Source organism: Pelmatolapia mariae, unplaced genomic scaffold (assembly GCF_036321145.2).
Source record: "Pelmatolapia mariae isolate MD_Pm_ZW unplaced genomic scaffold, Pm_UMD_F_2 NODE_ptg000111l+_length_71928_cov_1, whole genome shotgun sequence".
NCBI classification, from domain to species: domain Eukaryota; kingdom Metazoa; phylum Chordata; class Actinopteri; order Cichliformes; family Cichlidae; genus Pelmatolapia; species Pelmatolapia mariae.
Genome location: NW_027051821.1, coordinates 1,485 through 25,765, shown reverse-complemented (window position 1 = coordinate 25,765; position 24,281 = coordinate 1,485). Strand labels below are relative to the sequence as shown.

Sequence of the window (24,281 nt, the reverse complement as noted above, 5' to 3'; positions counted from 1 at the left end):
CCACTGTAATAGTATAATAATCTCACACCATCTAATCATCAAATTGTACACTCATACTGACAGTTATTGTGAGATAATTTAAATTACCATTTCAAGCATTTTATAAGACTTTTTCCAACCCAACTTTAAACAGCACAAACCCTGATACACGGACACATGTTTGAATAGCACCTGGTGTGGTGACATTCAAACATGTGGTGTAGCTCACTCAGTAGAGTAGGACATCTACCACTTGGCATTCACAAGAGTGTGTTTGTGAAATGAGGAAAATACAATAGGATGTTGATTTATAAAAGCAGCACGGCAGACTCCCGCCCTTTTGACGGCCACTGCTGATATTAACAATGTCTAGTTAAACTCAACTCTCCACACTGTTGTCATTATGAAACCTATGACACAAAACTACAACACAGGTCAAATCAAGATATTCACTGTGTTGTTGAGGTTTGGCACAATCGAAATGTCAAATTAGTACTTCTACTGACAGTGTAAATACAAACACTGTTTCTCTTACAGAAGGTGATTTGTAGGGCTTTTCGATATAATGATATATATCGGATGACGATATAAAAATGTCAATCGTTTCATTTTACGCTATCATTTGTTTCGTGGTGTCACAAAATAAACTGTTTATGGCAATATTTTTTCATCATTTTCATGGTCACTATAGTGGGGATACCTCTGTAGCGTGGACAAGACAGTTTACGGATGAGAAGCAAAAAAGAGCTGTCAGGTGCTCAAAATAAACCTTAGACTCAAATATTAAAATAGGCTTTTTCCTGCAGCTTGCCATGTAATAAGTACTCACAAAGAAAACGGCAGCCGTTACAACTTATGTCTAAAAAATGTACAGTTTCAGGCATCGGTCAAAACACTCGACTCCAGGTACATGGCTCCCAGCTAGAAAAGCTTCACGCAAGTTGAGCTGCCCGAGATTCACAGAATTTACAGAAAATGTTACATTTTTGTGATTTATAGCGTTGTCATGATGATAAATGTCTTATATCGGGATATGAGATTTTGGTCATATTGCACAGCCCTGGTGATTTGTATACTAAATTGAACACATTGTCACTGAGGAATGAAAGAACCACACTCCAAATCCAGCATAAAGAGGTCCAGTGAACGTGGTGCTGAAGGTATGGAGGTGGATCAGCGTTTCAGAGGAGACTCTGTAGAAGGACAGAGTGCCAGCAGGATGATCCACATACACTGCTACTCTATGAGAATCAGAGGAAGAGAAGGAAGAAGATGTTTCTCTATTATTGTGAAAGAAAGTGTGACGACCAGGATCATCAGAGCATCTCAGACTCCAGGACTGATCATTGCATCCAAAGACACAGTCACTCTCTCCTTTCCTTCTGATTCTTCTGTGACTCACTGATATATCAACCTCTCCTCTCCACTCGACCTCCCAGTAACAGCGAGCAGTCAGACCATTTCTACACAGCAGCTGAAAGCGGTCAAATCTGTCTGGATGATCAGGATATGACTGATCGTCCTCCACACATGTCACCTTCCTGTTGTTGTTAGACAGTTTGAGGTTTTTATTTACTGTGTTTGTGTCGATTGTGAGTTGACAGGAATCTGATGGAGAGAACAAACACAATCCAGCTACAGTTATTGATCCATCATCTGTTCATTGATTGACACTTTGATGATTACTCCTGACATCAGAGACGTGAGTGATGTGACAACTTGAAGGTGGCTGAATGTGTGCTGCTTTGTTTTCATGGATCACATTAAAAACACACTTACATTTCCTCAGACCTGGTCTCAACCATCGGACTCCAGCAGGCTCCACCCTGAAAGGAGGAGGGGGATCAGACCAGTCAGTTTTAGCTTGGACATTAGGGTTAGGTGATATGTAAAAATTTTCCAATCAACAATCTTAAGATGGGCAATATATTTGTGCATGCACAGACTTTTTGATGGGCAGAGCAATGTAATCATGCACGGATTTGTGCATTTACAACACAGAAGTCCAAACATGGATGAACTAATTGCCCCAAAAAATATAAAGTCAATTTGGGATTTCTTTGGCTTTAAACCGGATGAAAGAGGTAAACCTAAGAATGTAACCAAACCGGTGTGCCGCTTCTGCAGACATAGTGCGAGGAAAGGACTCAAACATGAGTAACTTGCATGGGCATGCACGTGTCCAACATCCAAATGTTTTTTTCTGAACATGGGCTACTGCCTTTCTTTCTTTCTGTCATGAGTTTTAGTAAATGAATCGCTGCATTTGGGCGCACTCTAAGGAGGGTGCATTTGTTCACAGCTGAAAGAGGGTGTCGTTGAAACTGCACTATTATTTTTTCCATTGACTGCTTCTATTAACTTCAAATAAATAAATAAATTGCTCTTGTAAAAACGATTAATGATAAGCTCAGCCTATCGTTGATATATTTGTCCAATTGCCCTATTGGACATAACACATATTTTATAGACGGTGTGTAATTCTTTGCAAATATTTCCACATGTGAAACAAATTATTCAATCAACATATAAATGCCACAGTATGTTATCTCCACCTTATGATCAACAAGATATTTTTGACAGAGAACTGTCAGGTCACGCTTTGTGTTTACATCTTTTTGCAGAATTCATTTAGCCCCTCCTTAATCGTTTGCCGTTTCAGCTGTTTGGCCGTTTTTGAAATAGCTTTGTGAGCTTTAAGGTGAGATTCTGGCATCTCTGGCAAAATAAATGTATATTCAAAATTGATTTCAAGATTTAATGAATCTCTATCGCATTATTGATATCAATTTGATACTAGCCGATTGCACTTCATCATTTGGAACATTTGCAACAATTACATTAGTGCCATGCATCTACACGTTTGTGCATTCGTTGTCGACCAGTGATTTTTCCAGTAGTTTTGGCAATCCTGTCCAGTTTGTTCCTATTTGCCAAAGTCAGGTTACGATACAAGACTGAGCTATTGAATACACAGGTACTTTCAAACAGGTTCTTTTGCATTGCTGACAAAAATCAACAAATAACAAGAATTACACCACTCATCCAAGCTACGCACTTGAGCAAAATAGTCAGGGTTAGAATTTCTATAAAAGTGACCATCAATCATGAAGGCATGACATGACCACTGCTCATCCTAGCTAACTAGCTAGGACGAGCAGTCAGCTGTCAGGGATAGTCAGTATCCATTAGATAATCCATGCACATGAATGAATTTAGCCTGAGTAAAGAAATCTGACTGAGCCAGAATATTTATTAAAGTCAGTGCTGTAGTTCAGACATTAGCTCTGCTGCTATGACTGTACTTAAATGAAGGATGTCCAGACCTGCAGCTGCAGATATCTAAAATAAAAATAAAAAATCTAAAACTTGACACAATTGTTAAATTTCTAACACAATAATATTCCGTGTAAAGTAAATGGGGTCAAATGGAAAGTTTTTCCAGCTCTATCAGACACTGTGTCTGAAGCAGGTATCTTCATACCTGACCGTGACCTGTCTCAGTAGCCTTTTCAGCTTCACTCCTGCCTCTCCTGGATGATTGTAACTCAGGTCCAGCTCTTTCAGATGGGAAGGGTTGGAACTCAAAGCTGAGGCCAGAGAATCACAGCCTTCCTCTGTGATCAAACAGCCTGATAGACTGGAGACATAAAACAACAAACATGATATGATTATGTTGTTATAAATAATGTAAAGGAAATTGAATCTGATTTTTTCTTTTAGGTAAACCTTGGCAGTAAATATCAGTTTCTAAAATATTCAGTTGAGCCCATCGCAGTTTCTCAAACAGATAGCAAGGTCGTGGTGTCAGTGGTGTTCCAGAGGTAGATGAGTTTTTCAGAGTCTTTCTGGGAGGGAGCTGTAGGGTCCATTAATTCATCCTCTAGTTGTGCCACACTTTCATTAATACAATTTATTAAATTGTATTAATGAAAGTGTGGCACAACTAGAGTTTTCCACAGACTACACTACAGTGAAGAAAAATTGTCAAAATTATATCCAGATAAAGTTGATGATAAATATAACAGATGATCACAGACACCTCACAATTTTACTCATATGTTTTGGGCGTGTCCCAGGCTGTCTGAATTTGGCATTAATTCTTTAAAATAATTTCAGATACTCAGATATTAGGTATAAATTGAACTCTGACTCCACATATTGCTATTTTTGGCAAACCACAAAATAACCTTATCACAGTTATCCAAAATAACCTTATTGCCTTTGCTTCTCTTATTGCCCGAAAAAGAATTTTGTTGTCGTGGAAAAGATCTCAGCCACCATTAATCAAAGCCTGGCTACATGACATCTTAGGACTTCTAAAATTGGAGAAGATAAAATTCTCCCTCAGAGGCTCGTTGGATAGATTTTTTACTTACTGGAAACCATTACTTAAATACTTAGAAAAGTTACCAGCACGAGAAATCTCTTTGTAGTCCATCATATGACCGTGCACAAATTTTCCTGATATTGCCGGCAGTGGCTGTTCCACCTCATAAGACTACTTCATTTAAGATACTCCATCATTATTAATTTCTTTACATCCTCTACAGAAAAAATAAAGTTTAACAGTATGAGAAGAGGAGCACCTCAATGTCAACTGTGATAATTTTAATTCAGAATCAGAAACTTTATTTATCCACAAGTGGCAATTAACAAACAACAGAGCAGCATGACGTTGAAGATAAGGACAATAAGAACAGGCAATAGGAGTGAAATAATAAATAGACAGAATATACAGTATATACAGTTTTAAAATTACACAGTTTTAAAAATTAAAGTGACTGAAAGGTGAATAAATAACTGTAAGTGACTAAAAGTAAATAAAGTGTAGGCAGTATAAAAAAGAGTGTAGAGTAGTTTATGTTTATGGGTGTGGGAAATGGTCTTATTGGCTGGAGTTAAAAAGCAGGGTGGGCTTTGGGGACAAAGGTGGCTCTCCTCCTCTCAGTCCTGCAGGAAATGCAGCGGAGGCGTCACCCAGAGGGAATTCGAGCTATTAGTATGTATTAGAGCAATTTATTTATATTTTTCAACTTTGCAATATATTGTGTCATTTAATTTAGCTAATGTTCTTAATGTCTTGAAGCAACCTCAAACAGTCCATCATTGTCCCTGTTCCAAAGAAACAACAGCCCGCTTGCCACAATGACTACCGTCCAGTAGCACTGACTTCAATTGTGATGAAGTGTTTTGAAAGACTGATGAGAGATCACATCACTTCTTCACTTCCTGCCACCATCGACTCACTTCAGTTTGCTTACCGGACTAATCATTCCACAGATGATGCCATAGCTCACCTGCTCCACACTTCCCTGAGTCACCTGGACACTGGCAGAGGGAATTATGTTAGGATGCTGTTCGTGGACTACAGTTCATCATTCAACACAATAATTCCCTCTAAGCTTTTCACCAAGTTGACGGATCTGGGACTCAGCTCATCACTGTGTCAGTGGATCCTCAACTTCCTCACAGACAGACCCCAATCAGTGAGGGTGGGGAAACAAGTCTCCCCCTCCATCTCACTCAGCACTGGAGTGCCTCAGGGCTGTGTTTTAAGCCCCCTGCTGTACTCACTGTACACTTATGACTGTGTAGCCACATCAGACACCACCTCCATTGTCAAGTTTGCTGACGACACTGTTGTTGTAGGGCTGATCTCCGACAACATCGAGACGGCCTACCTGGAGGAGATTATTAACCTGGAGACCTAGTGCCAGGAGAATAACCTCCTCCTAAATGTCAGCAAGACTAAGGAGCTGATCGTGGACTTCACTACAAAGCAGGCGAGGAATTACAAGCCCCTCATCATCAGTGGCATGCCAGTGGAGAGAGTGGACAGTTTCCGATACCTGGGTGTCCACATCACTCAGGACCCGTCATGGTCCTGTCACATCAACACCCTGGTTAAGAAAGCCCGTCAGCGTCTCTTCTTCCTCAGAAGACTTAGAGACTTCCATCTGCCACTGAAGGTGCTCAAGAACTTTTACTCCTGCACCATCGAGAGCGTCCTGACGGGGAACATCTGCACCTGGTTTGGGAACAGCACCAAGCAGGACAGACGAGATCTGCAAAGAGTGGTGCGCTCGGCCGAACGCATCATTCAATCAGAGCTCCCTGACCTGCTGTCCATCTACACCAAGCGGTGCAAGTCCAAAGCTAGGAAGATTATGATGGACCTCTCCCATCCCAACAATGGACTCTTCTCACTGTTGAGGTCTGGGAAGTGCTTCCGCTCCCTTAAGGCCAAAACAGAGAGAATGAGGAGGAGCTTCTTCCCCCAGGCTATTCGGGCCCTGAACCAGGTGTAGGACTGGACTCTCCCACACACATCACATCACTATAAGACTGGACTCTCCCACACATCACATTACCACACGCACTCTGGTTTTTCTTCATGCACACTTCCTATAATTTATAATCTCTTTCTTCTATTTGCACATTTTTTCTGTAAATTTCTAAGTTAAATCTGTAAATTTTGTAATAACCTGTAAATTGTAAATACTGTAAAACCACTGTCATTTAATGGTCGGGCATTGCACAGCTACAAGCATTTCACCTCATGTCATACTGTGTATGGTTGTGTGTGTGACAAATAAATTTGAATTTGAATTTGAACTCTGACCAAATAATCAGAATCAATGTTTTATTAGTCCCTAAGGAAATTAAGGCTAAAATTTATCAGTTTTTGTCCATTCTTCCAGAAGCGCATTTGTGAGGTAGGCACTGGACAAGAATGCTTAGCTTGCGGTCTCCACTCCAAATCATTCCTCCAGGTGTTCTATCGGGTTGTCCAGGCAGACCAGTCAGGTTTTTCCACACCAAACTCTCTCATTCATGTGCTTATGCACCTTGAGTCATGTTGTAACAGGAAGGAGCCTCCCCTTCTCATTTCTGAAAATAGCTTGGAAAAATTGTTGAAAACTCAACACCACTGTGAACAACATGTTGGTGCATCATGGAATCCCCTTCTGGACTGAAACTCGTTGTGGTTCTTGTCATAATATAAATTCTAACAGTTGTCAATTAGAGCTGTAAGCTGTGTACCGACCTGACTTCTGCACAACACAACTGATTGTTCCAACCCTATTAAGAAGGCAAGAAATTCCACAAATAAACCCTGACAAGTCACACCTGTGTAAGAGTGGGCAATATATCGAATACACTCATGTATCGCGTGATTTCCACGTATGATGTTTAAAATGGTTTTTACCATAACCAGAGTATAAATTGCCATGGCAATATTAAGATGCCTGCATGTAATTCACTTTTTTTTCACCCACATGCTGTGAATGCAAGATTAATCTGCATAGCAATTTAATAAAAAACTTATAGATAACTTCTTATTTCACCGTGTAATCTTCACGTGCTTCAACCTAAGCACACTAATTTATAGTCAAATTATTCACTTGCTGTGTCTTTGGAGTTTCATTAGCTTAGCTAGTACTAGCCGCATGGCCTCTTATCCTGTCCCTCCTGCACTTTCCTGCTCATTGTGTCAGATGTTTAGTTACTCCTCGGCTTCCTTTGGAAGAAATGTAGCATATTTGCAGCTCTGGAAGCCAGGATTACTGAATTGGAAACTCAGCTTCACACCCTTATTACACCTGTAGCTAGCCAGGCCCCTGTAGCCGGTAAGGTGAAGGTAGCGTAGGCCCCGCTACCTGTTCTCCTGGCATTCCCCCAGCAGCCGGGGAAAGAGGGCGTCTGGGTGACGGTGAGGAGGAAGCATAGTCTTAAAAAGAAGCTCCAGGTACACCACCAACCTGTTCATATGTCTAACCGTTTTTCCCCACTCTGCGACACACCCGCCGGGGGTCAAACTCTCGTAATTGGTGATTCTGTTCCAAGACATGTGAAACTAGAGACATCAGCTTCCACATTCAGTTGTCTTCTGGGGCCAGAGCAGGTGATATTGAGGGAAATTTAAAACGTCTAGCTAAGGGTAAACGTAAATTCAGTACAATTATAATTCATGTCGGCAGTAATGACACCCGGTAACGTCAATCGGAGGTCACTAAAATCAATATTGAATCGGTGTGCAACTTTGCTCTTCACTATATAAAGAGAGCAACCTCAGTTTGATTCTGTGCACCTGTCCCTCTAACCTCCTTGGCTGCCCCTTGAGCTCACACCACCACCACTCCCCTGCAGCTGAGCCAGAGACCACACCTCCGCCACAGCGCATATTAAAAAAATATGTAGGACCGATTTCTTCAATTTGTGCAACATCTTTAAAATTACAAAACATCCTTTCACAGAGTGATGCTGAAAAACTAGTTCATGCATTTATTACTTCTAGGCTGGACTACTGTAATTCATTATTATCAGGATGTCCAAAAAACTCACTGAAAAGGCCCAATCTCATCTTAATGACCTGAAAGCTAAAACTAGCAGCTTTCAGGACCCTCTTCTGTGGAACCAGCTCCCAGTTTTGATTCGGGAGGCAGACAAGCACTCTGTTATTAACATTATGCTTAAATCTTACGTTTTTGATAAACCATATACTTAGGGCTGGCTGAGGTGATCCGGAATCCTTTCTTAGTTACAGTGCAATAGGTCTAAGCTTCTGGGGGATTCCCACGGTGCATTAAGTATTTCTTCTTCAGTCACCTTTCTCACTCACTATGTATTAAGAGACCTCTCTGCATTCAATCCTAACATGTTAATAACCTCTGTCTCTCTTCCACAGCATGTCTTTTATCCTGTTCTCCTTCTCTCACTCCAACCAGTCGCAGCAGATGGCCCCGCCCCTCCCTGAGCCTGGTTCTGCCAGAGGTTTCTTCCTGTTAAAAGGGAGTTTTTCCTTCACACTGTCGCCAAAGTGCTTGCTCATAGGGGGTCATATGATTGTTGGGTTCTGTATATATTATTGTAGGGTCTAGGGTCTATCTTACAATATAAAGTGCCTTGAGGTGACTGTTGTGATTTGGCGCTGTATAAATAAAATTGAACTGAACTGAATAATAAAATATTAAAAACCGTCTTTAGTTTACTAGGTGATATTCTCATGCCCGAGGCGACCATGAAAATGGCAAACAAATATACATCACCAGGCAGGGAATCATCTTTTTGTTATCATTCCCCTCGTATATTTTATTACTCCAGTTTCCTTACGTATTAATTCTGGTTGTGCTTACTGACCTCGAACCAATTTTATGTGATACAGGGCGCTCAAATATCTGTCAGAATGTTTTAGTTTGACTTTGGTAACCTGCGAAGCTGCACCCCTCAATGCATTGTTAGAGCATTACACTATCGTAGTCAGAAGCCTTGCGGAGTAATACGTTCTCTGCTTCAACATAATATTAAAGTGTGTTTGTCTATGAGGACCCCAAAATGGCACCTGTTAAGAGACATGCTTATCTGACTGTTGTGTTTCGCTGTGGCCAAGTGCCATAGCCTACAACCAGATAAACGTGTGACCCATCTGCCCCTGGCTTTATCACCAAGTTCAGTAGAGCCTGAGTGGCCACACTTGCAGTTGGAGCATTCAAATTGACCCACAAACAATATGTTCAAAGATGCAATGCCAGCATAGTGGAGTGTCAAGACTAAAACAGGTCATTAAGCAAAGACAACAAGGATCATTTTCTGTGTTTATTTAAAATGCATAACATCTGTAATTGCTCTCTGCACAAGGAGTTAATCTGAATAAAACTTTTATGTTGTCACAGTCACTTATCTAAAGTCAGGTTGTTAAATGAAACAACTGAACATGTTTAAATCTGCAGGTACTGCATACTTCTGTGCACAAGTCTTAGCTGTGGATCGCTCAATGCTTTCAGGTGTTTATTTCTTGCAGTTCTCTACATCAGCGGTCCCCAACCCCCGGGCCTCGGACCGGTACCAGTCCGTGAGTCGTTTGGTACCGGGCCGCGAGAGTTGAGGCTCAGGTGTGAAATGTATGGTTTTCAGGGTTTTTATCGGTTTTCAGCGTTATTCTGTTATCGTTTTTATCGTTAACTCGGTTTTCCTGGGTCTTTTCACGTGTGTTATGAATAAATCTTCTTTTTTTCGGTACCGGCACTAGTTTTATTTTGTTGTATTTATCCGCGACACCTTAAAGGCCGGTCCGTGAAAATATTGTCGGGCATAAACTGGTCCGTGGTGCAAAACAGGTTGGGGACCGCTGCTCTACATCATTGACTTTACCTATTAGTCACAGCTCTAAAGAGAAAAGAAACAGACAGCTAATGCTAGTAATTATCTATAACGTTCTTTATCTGGTTACCGAAGGCCAAACTTGTTGACGTATAATTTTAGTATTGACCAAAATGAATGAAGCCTTCACAATTACACAGCATATTGTACTGTATTTTTAATGTTTTCTATGTTTTTTATTTTTGTAAGTGTATGGCAGTTGGATCATAGGGTTAAAATGTGGAGAAGATGCAGAGAACACTATCCTATGACTTCAATTATCCTATGACTTCAATTATCAAATCCAATAAACAACACCAAAGAACAGTCAAAAGCAGAATAACCTGTTTGGCAGTGGCAACCATAAATGCACCAACTTTACAAATCTAGCACCATTTAAGGGGAAATAAATTGGCTTCACAATGGTATTAAATTTTTTGCCAATGAGCATTGTTACAACTAAGTAGTAATTTAATATTCTCTACATAATCTAATTGTAAACCATCTTCATTACTCTGAGTATAAATTCACTAATTTTTTAAATGAGAAATTAGTTTAGAAGAGTCATTTTCACTACTCATTGTCTGAGTTTTGTGTGTGTGTGTGTGTGTGTGTGTGTGTGTGTGTGTGTGTGTGTGCGCGCGCGCGCGCGCGCGTGGACATGAGCCAGCTTCAGCCATGGCAGTTTGTGTGCATCTAAAGGAATACAGGAAAATAAAAAATGTGTTGCCAATCAAGATACACATAATCCAGAATCAGAAAAAAAATGTATTAAGTGTTGGAATTGTTAAACACAGAGAACCACAATTTATATGTGGTTTTACTGATGGTTAAATGGTAAATGGACTGATTCTTACATAGCACTTTTCTACTCTCCCGGAGTACTCGAAGCGCTCTATACAACACGCCACATTCACCCAGTCACACCCATTCTCACAAGCACTACCTCTATACTGAGTGCTTTCTAACTACACTCACACACATTCATACTCCGATGGATGCATCGGAGAGCAACTTGGGGTTAGTATATTGCCCAAAGACACTTGGCACTGGAGGAGCCTGGGATCGAACCTCCAACCTTCCGATCAGTAGGTGACCTGCTCTACCTCCTGAGCTACAGCCACCCCCATTAACCATTAACAATTGCTTAGTACTAGTGCTGTCAAAATCAATGCATGCATTAACGCAGATTAAGCCGTCATCACGATTAATGCGATAAAAAAAAAATAAATTAACGCCATTAACGGCTCTCGAGTCCAGAATGACTCAAAAACCCCTGAAATGTTTCTGTCCAAGTAGAGTTCCCTTTGCACATTCACAAATGGGCAGTAGATCTGGTAGTGACGGGCAGCTGAACAAATCAACTCAATTTGGAAGATGATAAACGCACATTGGCCATCTCAATGGGAAATTTGAGTATTAAAAAATAAAAAGACGGAACAGTCGCCGACATAAAGTATTATGCACATTGTGCAAGAAGGAATTTTCTTTTCACCGAAGCACTTCCAGCTTAAAATATCCCATTGACGGGAAGCATACGTTAGCCGGGGATGCTGCTAGCACTTTAGATAATGCGTCACCCAGCTTGCGACAAACCACTCACAGAGCATCAGTGACTCAGTAAGTCTACCTCGGACATATTGACTGACACAATTTCCAAACGAATTGCAGCAAACTGCAGACCTATTAATATCGTTGAGAATCTGTGCTTTACATAGCTTTGGTTCCTCGTTTAAGGACTGGAAGTGCCTCCCCAAGAGTGACACAGAGAGGCTGGATACATTTTTACAAAGTGTTTGTTAACATGAATGTTCAAGATGTTCAGTAAAAATGTTAAATGCGTATTTCCCTTTTTTCTGTTTGCTCATGCAAAATGAAATGTGATTAATACAGAATAAAAATGAATGAGATTTAATCGTGATAAATTAAAATTAATCCACAGTAACCCTGTGATGAATATGATTACAGCACTAATATATATTATACCTATTACCTATTAGTATATAGGTTTTTTTTTTAAAAAGTTGTATTTCACAGGAGATAACCTGTGCTAAGAGATTGAAGAAATCTATTCAAATTCTCTTTGAATTTAGGCATACATTATTTTTTCCATTTACTTTATTATATTACATAAATGTCAGTTACAAGCTTAAATATAAAGTTGAAAAAGTGTAATTGGAGCCAGGCTATTGATCAAGTAATTGCGATTAATTGTGATTAATGACAGGAAAGTGTGAGATTAATTAGTAATTTTTTTATCTATTGACAGCACTACTTAGTACTAATTAAAATATAACAAAACAAAACATATTAACTAAATTATAAGTTACCATAACTTGTATGTGGTTCTATTGAGGGTTAATTGTGCTCAGTTGCTTAATACTGATTAGAATACAATCCAATTAAATATAAATATGTTTAAACTAACCAGTGCAGTGAATCAGAAAATATAAAGAATAAGAAATCTCACACTGAGAGTTTGGATTTGGGCGTTTGTGTGGGTGGTGCAACACACAGGAGCCACTGGTCACTAAACATCTGACTTAAAATACAACCCCAATCAGAAAAAGTTGGGACAGTATGGAAAACACAAATAAAGAAAGTAGTTATTTCTAAATTTACTTTGACTTGTGTTTCATTGCAGGCAATATGAACACAAATTATTTCATGTTTTGTCTGGTCAACTTCATTTCATTTGTAAATATACATCTTTTACTGTCATTCAGAGCGGCAACACATTCCAAAAAAAAAAGTTGGGACAGGAGCAATTTAGGGTTAATAATCAGGTAAATCGGTTAAATAATGATGTGATTTGAAACAGGTCATGCCAAGAGGTGATTGTAATTATGATTTTGTACAAAAGCAGCACCCAAGAAAGTTCTATTCCTTTAGGAGCAAAGATGGGCCAAGGATTGCCAGTTTGCCTAAAATATGTGAGAAAATTATTAAAATGTTTAAAAACAATGTTCCTCAAAGATATATGGAGGAATTTCAGTGCTTAAAGGACAAGGGCGCGAGCCTAAGCTGAACAACCGTGATCTCTGATTCCTCAGGCGGCACTGCATCAAGAATAGTCATTCATCTACAAGCGATATCAACACATGAGTTCAGGACTACTTTGGCAAACCTTTGTCAAAGGAAAGTGTGAGATTAATTGTAGTTAATATGTAGTTACATCCACATCCTCCTTAATGGCATCCCTCACCTTCTCAACAAAATCCAAAGTGTTGTGGATGTGGTGTTCAGAGCTGCCTACCAGCAGGTTGAGGATCGAAGCCAGAAACTTGGAGCTGTTATAGGTGACTGAGTTGATCATAGAGACGATTGGTCTTAAAGGTACACCCTGTTTATGTATACACAGAAGAGCTAACTCGTCAATCGAGAAACTGACCATGCCCACGGATGCTTGGATGTTAAACTAAATTGTTACACCTAGTAAAGCAGCAATGCTGATCATGTTATTAAAGAAGAAAGAATTTAGACAGTTTTTAACTCTCAGTGTGCCGCAGTGTTCGAGTGACTTTGGGACTTGAAGCGGACAGAGTTTTGGACCAAGATTACGCCACCAGGCTCCTGACTACGGTAGCTGTCATGCTCCGACAATCCATCAAGTGGTGCGGCTTCGTAGCTTACCAAAGTCGTACTAAAACATTTTTTGACAGATTTTTGAGCGCTGTGTAACACATAAATTTGGTTTGAGGTCAGTAAGCATGTCAATGGAAAATTGTACTTAGTAGTCAGTATAATCTTTTAATGATACAAGTTTCCATATATGTTTAGAGGTGTATAATCGATTGTGTAGTGATAGGATGTGTGAATCCTTAATAGTCTGCAAAGGCTTTGTGTGCATTCCAGAGTGTTCTGGCATTCACACCCACATCCTGGGAGCATGGGAGAGGTCGTACCTTCTTTTATTGTTTTATGGTAGGAAAAACGTATCTATGTCTGTTTTAGGCTAAGTGCCTTTTGTTTAGATGAACTGTTGGACTTCCAGACCAGCAGGTTTAGGGAAGTCTTTATGGGGTGACACCCTGAACACACACACACACACACACACACACACACACACCCCCCCCCCCCCACACACATACGCATCCACATTCCAATGTAATGAACAAACACGCCCACCGATGTATATAATAAAGACCAGGGCAATGTGAGAGCGGATTCTTGGAGCCCTCACTTCCATGCGGGCGCTCTGAGAGCTCCCGTTGCTGCAAGTAAAACTGTGTGTTTCTCCTCTCTGATTCGAAGCTGAAGAAGTGTCTTAGAACAGTGGTCCCCAACCCCCGGGCCTCGGACCGGTACCGGTCCGTGAGTCGTTTGGTACCGGGCCGCGAGAGTTGAGGCTCAGGTGTGAAATGTATGGTTTTCAGGGTTTTTATCGGTTTTCAGCGTTATTTTGTTATCGTTTTTATTGTTAACTCGGTTTTCCTGGGTCTTTTCACGTGTGTTATGAATAAATCTTCTTTTTTTCGGTACCGGTACTAGTTTTATTTTGTTGTATTTATCCGCGACACCTTATTGTCAGGCATAAACCGGTCCGTGGCGCAAAAAAGGTTGGGGACCGCTGTCTTAGAATACATCTCTTGACAAAGCACAACCAGAATTCATACATCAGGCACACTGGATTATAAGGTGCACTGTCGATTTTAGAGAAAATTGAAGGCTTTTAGGAGCACATTATAGTCCGACAAATACGGTGATAACAATAGCCCGCTTGCATGTTCTACAAAAAATGTGCTTTGGTGAGTATCTGAAGGACAAACACTAAACCAGTTAGACATCACTGAAGTTGCACCATTTTTACAAATCAATTCTGGCTCACCCATTTCACTCAACGATCCGCTTTCCCCCTTCTCATTCTCCGTTGCCGTCATGCTTTTTCGACCATGTGCGTATGAAAACAAAGGCACTGCGCATCCCGTTTTACCCATATTCTATTGCAGTATTTTATTTTCTTATCATTGCGTAACATTGTACTGGTATTACCGTGAATGGTATAATATGGCCCAGCCCTAACAGCGAGCCAACCCAGTTTTCCTGTATACAAGTGCTGGGCCTGCAGATTGACATTTGTTGCCCGGTGTGTTTGAACACTGACCACCAGACCTGAAGGTCTTGGTATTTCTTTATGGATGGGCCCTAAATAATTAACTTTTAACTGACTAAATGACATAAAGCTTAGAATCAGAAGACTCAGGAAGGAAGAGAAGGTGGTGGAAACCACCTACAGCTAATTCAAGGTTTGCAGCCAGCAGAACATCAGTCTAAAGAAAAAAATAAATGCTACAAAGAGAACATGAAGCTGAGAGGACAAGCCAATGTCATATTATACACACACACACAAAAAATTAGGTAAAGAATATTGATTCTACCTTAAATCACTTTTATGAAAACTGACCTGAGTTTCTCTAGTTGTTGATTTCCCACTCCAACAGATAGCACCTTCAGTCCCGAGTCCTTCAAGTCATTGTTACTCAGGTCCAGCTCCCGTAGACTACAGGACTGGGAACTTAGAACTGATGACAAAATTTCACAGCTCTTTTCTGAGAGGTTACAGTTGCCGAGTCTGAAGATAAAACAACAAACAACACAAATAAATTTTTTTTCCTGATTACCCTTAAATCTACATGTTAAGTCTATATTCTTAAAAACACACAGAAGAAACATGTCTTAGACTGCAATAAATGACCTCTTCCCACGCTTCACTATATGTCATGTATTTGTTACAAGTGAGAGACCAGGGTTTTAAATATATATACACATATACATACACACACATATACATACATACATACACATATACATACACACATACATACATACATACATACAGTTTATCCTTCAAGCTCGGGTCCTCTACCAGAGGCCTGGGAGCTTGAGGGTCCTGCGCAGTATCTTAGCTGTTCCCAGGACTGCGCTCTTCTGGACAGAGATCTCCGATGTTGTTCCCGGGATCTGCTGGAGCCACTCGCCTAGCTTGGGAGTCACCGCACCTAGTGCTCCGATTACCACGGGGACCACTGTTACCTTCACCCTCCACATCCTCTCGAGCTCTTCTCTGAGCCCTTGGTATTTCTCCAGCTTCTCGTGTTCCTTCTTCCTGATGTTGCTGTCATTCGGAACCGCTACATCGATCACTACAGCCGTCTTCTTCTGTTTGTCTACCACCACTATGTCCGGTTGGTTAGCCACCACCATTTTGTCCGTCTGTATCTGGAAGTCCCACAGGATCTTAGCTCGGTCATTCTCCACCACCCTTGGGGGCGTCTCCCATTTTGACCTTGGGACTTCCAGGTTATACTCGGCACAGATGTTCCTGTACACTATGCCGGCCACTTGGTTATGGCGTTCCATGTATGCCTTGCCTGCTAGCATCTTGCACCCTGCTGTTATGTGCTGGATTGTCTCTGGGGCATCTTTACACAGCCTGCACCTGGGGTCTTGCCTGGTGTGATAGACCCCAGCCTCTATGGATCTTGTACTCAGAGCTTGTTCTTGTGCTGCCATGATTAGTGCCTCTGTGCTGTCTTTCAGTCCAGCTTTGTCCAGCCACTGGTAGGATTTCTGGATATCAGCCACCTCCTCTATCTGCCGGTGGTACATACCGTGCAGGGGCCTGTCCTTCCATGATGGTTCCTCGCCTTCCTCCTCTTTCTTGGGTTTCTGCTGCCTGAGGTATTCACTGAGCACTCGGTCAGTTGGGGCCATCTTCCCAATGTATTCTTGGATGTTCGTTGTCTCATCCTGGACTGTGGTGCTGACACTCACCAGTCCCCGGCCTCCTTCCTTCCGCTTAGCGTACAGTCTCAGGGTGCTGGACTTGGGGTGAAACCCTCCATGCATGGTAAGGAGCTTTCTTGTCTTGATGTCAGTGGCTTCTATCTCCTCCTTTGGCCAGCCCATTACCCCAGCAGGGTACCTGATCACGGGCAGGGCGTAGGTGTTGATGGCCCGGATCTTGTTCTTACCGTTCAGCTGACTCCTCAGGACTTGCCTGACCCTCTACAGGTATTTGGTGGTTGCAGCCTTTCTAGCGGCCTCTTCATGGTTCCCATTCGCCTGCGGGATCCCCAGGTACTTGTAACTGTCCTCTATGTCTGCAATGTTGCCTTCTGGTAGTTCGATCCCCTCAGTTCTGACTACCTTCCCTCTCTTTGTTACCATCCGACTACACTTCTCCAGTCCGAACGACATCCCGATGTCATTGCTGTATATCCTGGTAGTGTGGATCAGTGAATCGATGTCTCGTTCACTCTTGGCATACAGCTTGATGTCATCCATGTACAGGAGGTGGCTGACAACCGCTCCGTTCCGTAGTCGGTATCCGTAGCCAGTATCCGTAGCCAGTCTTGTTAATGATCTCACTGAGGGGGTTCAGGCCTATGCAGAACAGCAGTGGGGACAGAGCATCTCCTTGGTAGATCCCGCACTTGATGGTGACTTGTGCTATGGGCTTGGAGTTGGCCTCTAGTGTTGTACGCCACATCCCCATTGAGTTCCTGATGAAGGCTCTTAGGGTCCTGTTGATCTTGTACAATTCTAGGCATTCCAGCATCCAGCTGTGGGGCATTGAGTCATAGGCCTTCTTGTAATCAAACCAGGCAGTGCACAGGTTGGTCAGTCTGGTCTTGCAGTCTCGGCTGATTGTTCTGTCTACCAGTAGCTGGTGTTTTACGCTCGTGGAGTGCAGTCAGCTTCTTCAGCCAGTAGGCGTGAACCATGTCGGGCCCTGGTGCTGTCCAACTCTTCATACTGGAGACCCTTTCTTGGATATCTGCCACTGTGATGGTTACTGGCCCCTGTTCAGGGAGGTCGCTATGGTCTGCCCTCAGATCCACTAGCCACTGAGCATTGCCGTTATGGGTTGCGTCCTTCTCCCATATGCTCTTCCAGTATTGCTCCGTCTCCAGCCTTGGTGGTGCTGTTCTCTTATTGTTCCCTTGCCACTGAGAATACACCTTTGCTGGTTCTGTGGAGAACAGCTGGTTTATTCTCCTGCCTTCTATCTCTCTGGTGTACCTCCTCAAGCGGCTGGCCAAGGCTGTGAGTCTTTGCTTGGCAGTTTTCAAGGCCTCAGGTATGGACAGCTTGCTGTATTTCTTATGCACCTTCTTTATCGCACCTTTCTGCAACTCCGTTAGTTGGCTAACCTCCCTCCGTGCTACTTTGATCTTGCCCTCTAGCCTCCTTCTCCATGGAGGGTACTGCCCCTTGTGGCTGTTCAACTTGTAGCCAAGCATCTCACTGATCACTGCTGCCGTATTGTAGATCAGCTTGTTAGTGTCGGTAATCGTGGTTGTAGGTACCACGAGTGTTCAGTACAGAAATTAAGCCCAACAATCATGTTTTAGAGTCCCGTGGTCTCAGCCTCAGATACTCAACTAATCAAAGTGATGTCGTGAAAAAAATGAATGACCAAAAAACATTTTTTCTCCTTCATTTCTGTCAAACAATGCTGTATGAAACGTTTCTCACGGTTAGTATCATGGTTGCTAGGCAACCTGAGCAGCGCGACGAAGGCCAGACGGTCCCATTTCACAAGCCTCTCACTTCCGCACTTCCCGTACTTATAGTACGCACCGTCCGTAGTACGCGTACTGCGCGTACTCCAAGCGTGCGGTCTCTTATTTGGGACACAGCCAACGTGTGCCCGTTTTTAACCCCACAGAGACTTTCGTAGTTGTGGAGACTTTTTCTTTTACTTGGACGGCTGGTCGCATTGGTGCGACCTAGGATTTTTTTTAGTCGCACCATTGAGAAATTAGGTTGCATTTGCAACCAAATTCATCGCACTCTAGAGCCCTGCTACCACAGCCTTTCATCTCTAACATTGTCGTCAAACCAGTGAACCTGACATGTCTCTCTGATTTACTAATTTCTAATCTTGTCCATCCTACTCACTCCCAATGAAAATCTTAACATCTTCAGCTCTGCCTCTTCCAAGTCAGCTTCCTGCCTTCTTCATCTCACCATCAGCAAACCATACATCATAGCAGATCTCACAACAATCACTCTTGCTGCCATCACGTCAAAAAAAAAAAAAAAAAATCACCTGTGGCACTCATCTCCATGCTTAACCCTGCCTGGACTATCTTGTGCATTTGTCCATTGCTTTGGATGGATGCCCCATTCATTCTTGCACCTTTACTTTTACATCAGTCACCCTCTCATTTACACATGTATGCATTAATTCTTTTTACTGACTTTCACTCCTCTTCACTCCAGCGCATGGATAAATGCCCTGGAGGATACATTTGGGATATTAAAACATCTGAAAAATTTTTAATCACGACATAGCTAAAAGGAAACAAGTTAAGCAGGTGGTATATTGGCGGTATGTGATATGTCGGAAATATTTAATAAATTAAAACTTCATCTGACCTGAGACTTTTGAGTTCATAAAGTGAGCTGGAACACAGTAGCTCTAAACCTGAATCTTGCAAGTTGTTGTTACTCAGGTCCAGTGCTTTTAGACAAGAGGACTGGGTGCTGAGAACTGAGGACAGACATTCACAGCTTCTCTCTGAGAGGTCACAGCCACTTAGTCTGTGGGAAGAAAAAAAAAAAAGAACAAGAAGATATTTATAATAAAATGTCATACCTTTAACACTACCTTTACACACACACACGTACGTATTCACACACATGATCGTATTTATACACGCACACATCAACGGGTTAGCGTGGTTAGCTCGTTAACGTGTTAGTGCCATGCAACCCTCACACGGGCCGATCCGCGTTAACTCGCTAACGGGGATTTGCCGCATTAATGAGGTTATGGCGTTAACATCGTATTAACAAGATATACACACACATATGCACGTGTGTATACACACGCTCATATGTGTATACACTAGGGTTGCAAAGGGGCGGAAAATTTCCGGTAAATTTCCGAAAAGTTTCCGGTAAATTTCCATGGAAAGTTTCCAGATATGGGAATTTTATACTCCATATTGGAAACTTTCCATGGAAATAATGGGAATTATGGAAATTAATGGGACTTTAGGAGAACTAACTGGGAATATATTATTTCCAAGCATAAATATAAACAGAAATCATAAGAAAACCTCCATGCAAAATGTTTTCAACAGATATTTCAACAGATTTATTTGTAAGTACAGTAGAATAGAACACGTTTCAATAACTTGTTTCATGGATGAATAAAAACAACAGAGTTCAATATTACCATCCCCTAACCCCGCTCATTCAAAAATGCCCCCTGTCCAAAAATCTCCACAAAGTCCCATTCAAAAGGTTAAATGAAAAATGCCACTTATCCTCCAAAACGTCCCATTAAACATGCAAATCTTCCTTCAAGCAATCCTCTTTTCTCATTTTTGCTCAGTCAATAGACTCTTCCTGGACCTCATCATCATCCAACAACATGTCCACTTCCTCAGCATCCAACTCTGAGCCTTCCTCTTCAGTGTCACTTTCCAGCCTTGTTGAGGATGGCTCTGTGTCAGGCTCAAAGAGCCGTAGGTTTGCCCAAATGCCGACCAGCTTTTCCACTCTCACATTTGTGAGCCTGTTGCGAACCTTTGTGTGGGTGTTCCCAAACAGTGACCAGTTGCGCTCGGAGGCGCAACTCGGAGGCTGATGATGGTGGGATTTGGAGGAGGATGGAGGCTACAGGTGCAAGGGCCTCAGATTCACATAGTCCCTTCCACCAGGTGGCTGCAGATATGTGCTGGCATGACTGCCATATTCCATCCCCTTTCCAAAGGCCTTGCTTTGTTCGATACTTTGCCAAACTGCCTAGAACTTTGCCTTTATCGAGACCCAGGTGGTCAGACATGGCTGTAATGACCGCATAGGTACCGTTGATCTCTTCCCCAGAAAGTATGCCCTTGTCATATTTGGGGTCCAGCATGTATGCTGCTGCATGCACTGGCTTCATGCAGAACTCCCTCCGCTGTTCCAATGACTTGACCATCTTTTTGTCAATATTATGCTAAAATATACTTTCCTCAACTATATTTAAGTTCCCTAAGAAGAGCCAACCTTCAATTTTGAAAATTCCCAGTTTATTCCCATGGAAAGTTTCCATCTTTGAAAATTCCGGGAATTTTGCAACCCTAGTATACACACACGTGTGTGTGTGTGTGTGTGTATATATATATATATATATATATATATATATATATATATATATATATATATATATATATATATATATATATATATATATATATATATATATATATATATATATATATATATATATATATATATATATATACACACACACACACACATACACACACACACACATGCATATATGTTTTAAACAAAAACAGAAAATCTCTGTTATTTAAAAATTATTTTAAAAAAAATACCTGTGTATGTGTGGATGTAGCTTTAAAAAAATAACAATTATAAACGTTGCTTCAGCATTCAAACAATTCTGACCTGAGTTTTTCCAGTTGACAGTGTGGACTCTTCAGTTCCCTACACAGAAGCTTTACGCCAGAATCCATCAAGATGTTATTACTCATGTCCAGCTCTCTAAGAGTAGAGGATGGGGCGGTGAGAACTGAGGACAGAACTTCACAGCTTCTCTCTGAGAGGTTGCAGTCACTCACTCTGAAAATGTAAAAAATAAAATAAAAAAGGGGATTAACATTCTTCCATAATTTGAAACTGAAAAAAAGAATCTTCAAACAAATTTAAAGTCTGTGTTTGAAACCTTAAATTTTCTGGAAAATTTAACCCATAAAATGGGTCTCTACAGACATGATTTTGTATATCAGTTTCCTTTCTTCACAGCTGTACTTTAAAAAAAAAGTATACATTAACTTATTATTGAAAGTTTCAGACTATAAACAGTCTTGCAATGTGTTAAAAAAAAACAAAAAACAAAACTAAGTATCAACTTTCCAGCAGTCAGTTTTAGAAGACTCTACATTGGTAATCACATGATTTTTGGCAATATTTTCTTGGACTTTCTGTCTGAAACTGTAGCTGCACAGCCACTCTTCCATCTAGCGGGGCCTGATGATCTGATGCATAGCGTGTGAGTATAGCAGGATCTGATGAAGTTTCAAACTGATGCCTACTGTTTATTACCTAAGTAATAAACAGTAGGCATCATTTTGTAATAATTTGATTTTCAAACAATGTAAACATAAAGCTAAGATGACTTTAGCTTATACATTCTGACTATAGGATTTTACAGCTGTCCTAACAACATATTATCAAACTGGTACTTATATAGTGCTTTTCTACTTCAGTTGAGCACAAGTCTCATTCACCCAATCAAACTATTTTCTTTCTTTTCTTAAGCACCTTGGCTAAGATAACCACACAAAAAATGTACACACACCAATGAATGCATTGGGGACAACTTGGGTTTCAGTTTGCTCAAAGACACTTCAATATATAGAGTGAAGTAGTTATAAACTGGCTACAGACAGGTTATTTAAGTGCCAATCAGCTGTCACAGCTAAATAATATCTTCATATATAGCAAAGATATGCTGACAACAGAGGATGTCATTAAAACTTAGTACTGCATTATATAAGAAAAACATTTATTGCAGAAAATCTTTCCAGCTAAAATATTTCTTCATTCTGCTTTAATGCCATCTCCATCATAGAAACTGCTGTTATTGTTGCCTATTGCAGAGCTCTAGGGTGCGACCAAATTTCTCAATGGTGCGACAAAAAAAAAAAAAACCAAACAAACAAACAAAAAACCCTAGACACACATTATGCCCATATCATGGTCTAGACCATTCAGAGATAGTCAAGAGCAGAACCTCTTAGATCCCCATGCCCAAGGATGTTCAGATATTGAGATGCTCAGTTTGAAGCCTTTGAGACACTTTTCATTTAGAGTTTTTTTTTTTTTTTTTTATATAACTTGAGATGTTTTAAGTTTAAATTTCAGCTGAGTGAAGCACTTGAAGCATAAATACTTTTTCAGTACCGTATTTTTCGGACTATAAGGCGCACTTAAAATCCATTCATTTTCTGAAAAATTGACAGTGCCCCTTATGTATGAATTCTGGTTGTGCTTACTGACCGCAAACTGATTTTATGTAGATTAAAAATCTGTCAAAATGTTTTAATACGACTTTGGTAAGCCACTAAGCTGCACTGCTTAATGGATTGTCGAACCATTACGGGTACCGTAGTCAGGAACCTCACAGAGTAATACGCACTGTGCTTCAACATAATATTACCGCATAGTGTATAAAGACTCCAAAATGGCACCTGTTAAGAGACATGCTTATGAAGCATATTTCACACTCAAGGCTATCGTCACACAGTAGAACAGCAGCTGCAAGTGACTTCATTATTAATGAATCAATGGTATGGAAGTGGAGGAAGCAAGAAGAATGAGATGAATAAAGTTTGACTTATCGGACTGTTTTGTTTCGCTTAATGCACCTTATAATCCAGTGCGCTTTATGTATGAAAAAAGACCTGTACATTGACAGTGCACCTTATAACCCGGTGTGCCTTATGGTCTGAAAAATACGGTAACTTATCTTTCTTGTAGAAATGTGCTCCAAATAACGAACTTTGTGTTGACAACATTGTTAGTTAATCATTTACAAGTAAATATTTTCTATATGGACAGCAATTGAAGGAAAAAAAAAAAAGTGAACATGTTTTTTGTTTTTTTTTTGTTTTGTTTTTTTTACAGAAGTTGCTTCAATAAATGCCAAATTCTGTTTAAACGTTCTTTTTTTAAAACTCAGAAAAGCCGCTTCTGAAGCACAGTAATTCTTTCAATCAAACACATCTGGATATTCTGACGATAGTAAGATAAAAACCAACTGAGATCTGGAGAGTCTTTCAGACCTCAGAGACTTTTGGATCTCATCAACTAAAGAATGATCATCTGGTTGATTCAGACAGTGGAACCACCTTTACTTTGTTGACAGCGCCGCAAACCTTTGGCATTCTCTCAATGAGCTTCATGATGTACTCACCTGAAATGGTTTTCACGTCACAGGTGTGCCTTGTCAGGGTTCATTTGTAGCATTTCTTGCTTTCTTAATGGGGTTGGTACCATCAGTTATGTTGTGCAGAAGTCAGGTTGGTACACAGCTGGCACCTCTATTTGACAACTATTAGAATTTATATTATTATGATCCAATGTTATCGGTTTGTTTTATGTGTGACTCCTCCCACCAGAGGACG

The 24,281-nt window shown here is 40.9% G+C and overlaps 1 protein-coding gene across 1 annotated transcript; it reads right to left on the bottom strand.

Annotated features, from left to right (window-relative positions):
* Positions 1-21,714, bottom strand: LOC134622643 (NACHT, LRR and PYD domains-containing protein 12-like; the record flags this gene model as incomplete). The annotated part of the gene is made up of 6 exons (XM_063468034.1): positions 1-1,587; positions 1,759-1,805; positions 3,464-3,619; positions 15,527-15,694; positions 19,510-19,674; positions 21,541-21,714. Coding segments are annotated over 6 exons (1,243 nt in total), but the record flags the coding sequence as incomplete, so codon positions are not given.
* Positions 21,715-24,281: the final 2,567 nt, after the last annotated feature.